Source organism: Onthophagus taurus, chromosome 3 (genome assembly GCF_036711975.1).
Source record: "Onthophagus taurus isolate NC chromosome 3, IU_Otau_3.0, whole genome shotgun sequence".
Classification (NCBI taxonomy): Eukaryota; Metazoa; Arthropoda; class Insecta; order Coleoptera; family Scarabaeidae; genus Onthophagus; species Onthophagus taurus.
Window position 1 is genome coordinate 18208530 of NC_091968.1, and position 5876 is coordinate 18214405.

The following is a 5876-nucleotide window of genomic DNA, read 5'->3' on the forward strand; positions in this document are numbered from 1 at the left end:
AAAACTTCCGTATACCAAATTTGAATAGAATCGGTTGAAATACACGTGTAATATTAAATAAAAATCAATTTAAACATTTAATTTGAACACCTTGTATCTTCAAAACAAAGCGTTTGTCGACCTATGTCTATATGAAGTTTTTGTATTAATTTTAAAAGATCTATCGACTGTTAAAGTTCTGCTACAAAAACCTGAAACACCCTGTATAACGACAATTTTATTGTATTATAATTACCCTTAATTGCTTTGAAATGTCCTTTCATAACTGCACATTAATAAAATAAGACAATCGTTCAATTCAGTCAGTGTAGTTACTACAAAATGTCGACAACTCTTGGTTTTTACGTTATAAAAAAAAAATTCCAGAAATATTACTGTTGGCCCTCCAATCACTGGTATATTGGGATCGGGGCAATAATTTTGGTTGCTCTGAATACGATTTGGGCATTTTATCCCTTGCTAGTAGAATTTATGAGTAAGTAATATCTAAAAATTGTGTGTTTAAAAGAAGAGAAATAATTTTCTTTAATTTTGAGATTACCAGGCGAATTTTTCAAAATGTTTGTTTCACATGCAATATGTTATGACGGGAGCGCTAATCATGTCTGGTTGTATCCAAGCATTGCAATATCGTAATAAAATGTTTGAAATGATTAACTTCTTAAGTGATTTTAATCAATTTGGTACTCCGCAAGGATTGGAAGTTGTTGAAAGAAAAATTAAAAATGTATTGAAAATTATCCATTGGAGTGCATACTTCATTGCATATGTCGTAACATATTTTACCTTGTTGGACGATAATTGTGCTACATTTAAAACAATTAAACATTGTTTAATATTGGTTTATTATGTACCATTTCAACTGAAACCGTTGAATATGACTTTATTGTTATTGTTTCAAATATACACAATAGAAATTTTAACGAATATTATATTCGTTACGACAGTGATGTATTGTTATTCGTTGCAATTATTGATTATACGTATTGAACACCTCAATGAGAAGATTGATGGCATAACATTAACCAGAAACAAGGAAAGAAATTTTAGAATGCTCCGGCCTATTATCATGTATCATCAAGATATATTCAGGTATCGTCGTCTTAAAAATGCCTTGATAAACAAATAAATAAATTACTTATTTTAGGATGTTTCAATTCAGTAATGATGTCTACACCAACTTAATTGTGCCTCAAAAACTGTTTGCTTTATGTATTTTAACTCTGTCTACTACATCTTTTTTTATGGTTTAAATATTAATTTAATAATATATTATAATCAATATGATATTTTTTAGGGAAAAGATATAGCAAGTTTAGCCAGCGCAATAGCAACTTGGTTTGGATTATTTTTAAGTCATGCAATGGGACAAAAACTTACAACAGCGGTATGAATAATGAATAAATCATTTTAAAAAATTTTGAATAATTTTTATTTTTAATTAGGGTGACAGTGTTGCGAACGCTGTGTATAATTTGAACTGGTGTGATGCAGATGTGGTGACACGGAAACAAGTGTTGACTTTACTTTATTTGAGCCAACATCCATTCACCATACGAGTCCCCTTATTTGGTGAAATGTCCCATGCTGCAGCAGTACAAGTATCTAAATTATTATAATAGTAAAAAAGTAATATAAAGATTTCTTTTAGGAATTAAAGAAGGTCTATCTTTTCATTAATTCATTACTAGCAATAAAGAAAAATAATAATTTTTGAATTTTATTTAAAATTAAAATGGCACTTATTGTTATTATTATTAATACTATAAAAACAACACATGTTAAACATTTAATTAACGTTTAAATGGTTTATTCAACATCAAAAAAATTTAATCACCATAAAATAACATGGCAAAAATAAATGATGAACAGCGTTACTTAGAATTAGAATTAATTGAAACACATTGTGTAATATATGTATTTTAATTAAATGGATAGACTACTTATTTTTGGCCACTTTTTTCAACTATATCCTTAAGAAATCTTCTTTCATGTTACACCACATACTCTTTTTCTTCTTCATCTTGAAAAATGTTCATGGTCAAGTTGTGTAAAATATTAAAAAAGTCATTGATTTCAAATTATTGGCTTTTATAAAGAAGGATTAGAAGACGGGTTAGAATTGAAAAATAAAACCATTCTTAGCTTATAAGTGTTTGAAGTTAGGTAGCAAATGTTAAGATTCGAGGTTTAAATGTTTTTATACAAAATGTGTTGTTAATGACAAATTTTGCTCCAAAATGATTTAGAATTAGAGAAAAACTTTTTAGGCTTATAAAAAATGTTTATAATCAGGTTATATATGCTCTAATATATGTTCCAAATATTAGCACAAGCAGAGGAAGATAAGCAGATACACATATGTAATATCACAGAATAACTTACGGTAATGTAATACTAGGGTGCTACACTCTAAGAAGGCTTAGAACGATAATTCTATGTATACTTTTAGAAACGGCAAAAATGTAAAACGGCATCGCCTATCTACCACTTCTACTACATTAAGGATGCGGTAACGCTGTAAAGATATTAACAAGATATTAACTAGGATATTTGAAATTTCTAGAACAACCTCAAAATGCTACGTTTTGTAAGGTTGAGAAATACAAATCCCTTTTCACTACTAGTAATGCGGCAAAATCTGGACGTGATCTAGCGGAAAAAGTGTCAAAAAAGATTTTTGAATTATCTAAAGTAGTCCTAGGCTACTGCACTTCTTGAAGGTTGAGAAATACCGTTTTATCTTTACTGCCAGAAATATCTAAGGATTAAAATAAGTCGTTTCTACATCCCTGCGTCTAATTTGAGAATACAGTGAGTTACAAAAATCTCATAGAAGATATTCCAAATTTCTAATATAATAATAATAATAAAAATAATCTTTATTGAGCGCACAAATACAAAGAATTTTAAAATAAAATCTATAATGATTAAACTAAAAAGAAATATTGTAGAAAATAATAATAAAAGATATAACAAATATATAAAAAAAAAGAAAACAGTGAAAAAAAATATGGACTAGTTCGGCTGACGCCGTTCTTCCACTAACCCATTAGACATACAATCAAACAATCACACGAGAGTACACCATCTAATTCAAGCAAATATTAAAGTTAATAGTCAAATACCGCAAAACAAACGAGAAAAACACAAACTATACCCCGCCGCTCCTACTCCATCCCTACAAACTCTCTGGACCCTGCATTAGTATTATTTTTATTTCCCTTCTAAACCGCCCCACCGAAGAGCACGTCCCAATCTTTACAATCAACTCCTTAAATATTTTATAAATTTGGTGGGTAAAGCTGTTCTTAAAAAATTCTGTTCTGTGTAAAGGCGGTGTTAGCGTTCCCTTAAATCTTAAATTAAGATTGTGCACATCGGAGCGAAAAAAATTTTTGCTAAACAAGTATGCAGTCTCGACTGCATATTTAACCAGCTTATTTCCGACAGTTTATAACTTACATGATCCCTTCGCCTCAACCCAAACAATAGACGTCAGCATAATTGAAATGTGATAACACTATGCTATCACATAGTAATCGCTTAGTTGCTTTATTTATGTACGCCCGATTGGAATAAATAAGTTTTAGTGAGCCACAGGTCTTCTGCAGGCATTTATTAATGTGCAAATCAAATTTTAAATTTCATCTAATATTACACCTAAGTTTTTCACAGACTTACTAAATACTAACTGGTCGTTGTTAATTTTAATGTTAATTTTGTTTATTAATCGTTGTTTAAGTGATTTTGGGCCAAACAGCATCAGTTCTGCCTTTTGTGGGTTGACGCGTAAGCCATGTCCATCAGCTTTCTGATGGACATGGCTTACGCGTCAACCCACAAAAGACGTTTCAGTCGTTTCAAATCATCATTAATTCTGGCACATGCGGCGTCCACCTCCGACTCTGAGAACGAATAGTAAATCTGCGTATCATCCGCATACCAATGGGCTGTGTAATACCGCAGTATATTTTTAAAATGGCTTGTATAGATGTTAAACAATAGAGGGGATAATATTGATCCCTGTGGGCATCCGACTCTTACCAATACAGTATCTCAAAGGCAATCATTTACTGTTACTTGTTGCTCCCTATATGATAAATAATCTATCAGGAGACTTATTGCTTGTTGACTCAACCCTATATGATTTAGTATTGAAAACAACATTTTGTGATTCATTCTATCAAAGGCTTTAGAATAGTCAAGCAAGCACAGCACAGTTACCTTTCCATTATCAGATGCCCTCAGAATGTCATCCACAATGTTCAACAATGCGGTTGTGCAGCTATGTCCCGACCTGAAGCCAGATTGCACCTCAGGTAATAATTCATTTCTATAAACAAACTCCCTTAATTGCTCACACATAATCTTCTCCAACACCTTGGACAACACCGGTAAGATGCTGATTGGACGTAGGTCAGCAAAGGAATCAGGATTCCTTTTTTTGCAACGGAATCACTTTCGCCTTTTTCCAAACGTTAGGAAATTGACAATTTGATATGCCGGAGTTAACAACATCTTTTATTTGAGGAATTATGTGTGGGCAACAATAGTTGATCATTCTAATGCTTAACACATCAAGTCCTGCAGCATTGCTTCTTATTGAGCGAATAATCCTCTCTATGTCCAAATCAGTGACCAATTCAAAATTAAATGAATCTTTTATAATAACATTATGCATACAAAAGTTATACCAATTATAGTCCCAGGGACTATATTAGGCACTCATTAGGAATGAAGACAAAAAGTTCTATGTGTACTACAAGAAATGGTAAGAATATAAAAATACTTGTCCATCTACCTTTGGCATTCGTTGTACCGTGGCCGTATCATATCAGCTGTTTTTTCGTAATATCTTCTATAATTGTTTCTTTGATATTTGTTACAAGTAACAAGTTCTCGTTTGTTACTCGTTGTTTTCTCGATATTCCGCATGATCTTAAGCTTCTTATTTTACAATAGTACTTAATATATAAATATATTTAGTTTCAAGATTTTATATTTATCACATTTCCCGATGTTTTCATTCTCGGATATCTCCAAATCATCAAAGTTATTCCCCTCAAACATATACCTTTCGTTTTTGTTATATTTATTCATGAGGTCCTATTTTTCGTATTCTTCTTTGATATTTCGAGTTGTGTACTCAATATCATATTTGTCTTGGGCAATAATAACCTGGTCATCTGCAAGTTGGAGAAAAACCGAAAAACACTGAGATTTTACGCCTACTAAGATTTTTTTCATTAAAAATTCATTCCAACTTTTGATCGATAACCCCGTTGTTTAAGGGGCAGTGTTTGCTTTATTAATTTTTTTCTCAAAAATTAGTCGTTTTTGGAAAAATTTTAGAGAGACAAAAAAGTTTTTGGACACTTTCATCTACCTATGTAAAATTTTTCTAATGTATTTATCATCTACATAGAAAAAATTTTGCAAAAATGTAAAGGGGGTGGTTACATTTAGTAGTTTAGAAAGGTAGGTTGAAAATACAAATAGGGTCAAAACGTGGCCAAATTAAACCAAAATTTTCCGCCATTTTTGGAGTGGTGTAGTTCCTTAGGGGAGCCGAAGTCGCCCATAGTTCATATATATCAAAGTACCCTTAAAATTCAGTAAAGAATCACCTCTTGAAGGTTGTTGCAGTCATTCAGATACACCTGTATATGCCATCTATTGGGATGAAGAGGAAGTAACGATAAGGAAGAGAACAGGAGAGAAATTAGCTACAACGTGATCTCTCATAAAAGGAATAGATTGTAAAAGGTCATTCGTTTTACCTTACGTTTTACTTAAATAAACTGTAGTTAAAGTTAACTTGAGAATTACTTACTTACATCGTACATACCCAACATGGAACAAAACCTATTGTT

At 31.5% G+C, this 5876-nt stretch overlaps 1 protein-coding gene across 1 annotated transcript; it reads left to right on the top strand.

Moving 5' to 3' along the window:
* Positions 1 to 207: 207 nt before the first annotated feature.
* LOC111423301 (odorant receptor 67c-like) lies at positions 208 to 1826 on the top strand. Its single transcript, XM_071195427.1, has 6 exons — positions 208 to 475; positions 537 to 1092; positions 1148 to 1247; positions 1298 to 1387; positions 1446 to 1601; positions 1652 to 1826. The coding sequence occupies exons 1-6, from the start codon at positions 322 to 324 to the stop codon at positions 1715 to 1717; spliced, it is 1122 nt and encodes a 373-aa protein (XP_071051528.1). The 5' UTR covers positions 208 to 321; the 3' UTR covers positions 1718 to 1826.
* Positions 1827 to 5876: the final 4050 nt, after the last annotated feature.

Coding starts and splice junctions, on each gene's coding strand:
- LOC111423301 (XM_071195427.1), top strand. CDS start 322: ATGTCGACAACTCTTGGTTTTTACGTTATAAAAAAAAAATTCCAGAAA. Junction 476..536: donor CTTGCTAGTAGAATTTATGA/GTAAGTAATATC, acceptor TTTAATTTTGAG/ATTACCAGGCGAATTTTTCA. Junction 1,388..1,445: donor GACAAAAACTTACAACAGCG/GTATGAATAATG, acceptor ATTTTTAATTAG/GGTGACAGTGTTGCGAACGC.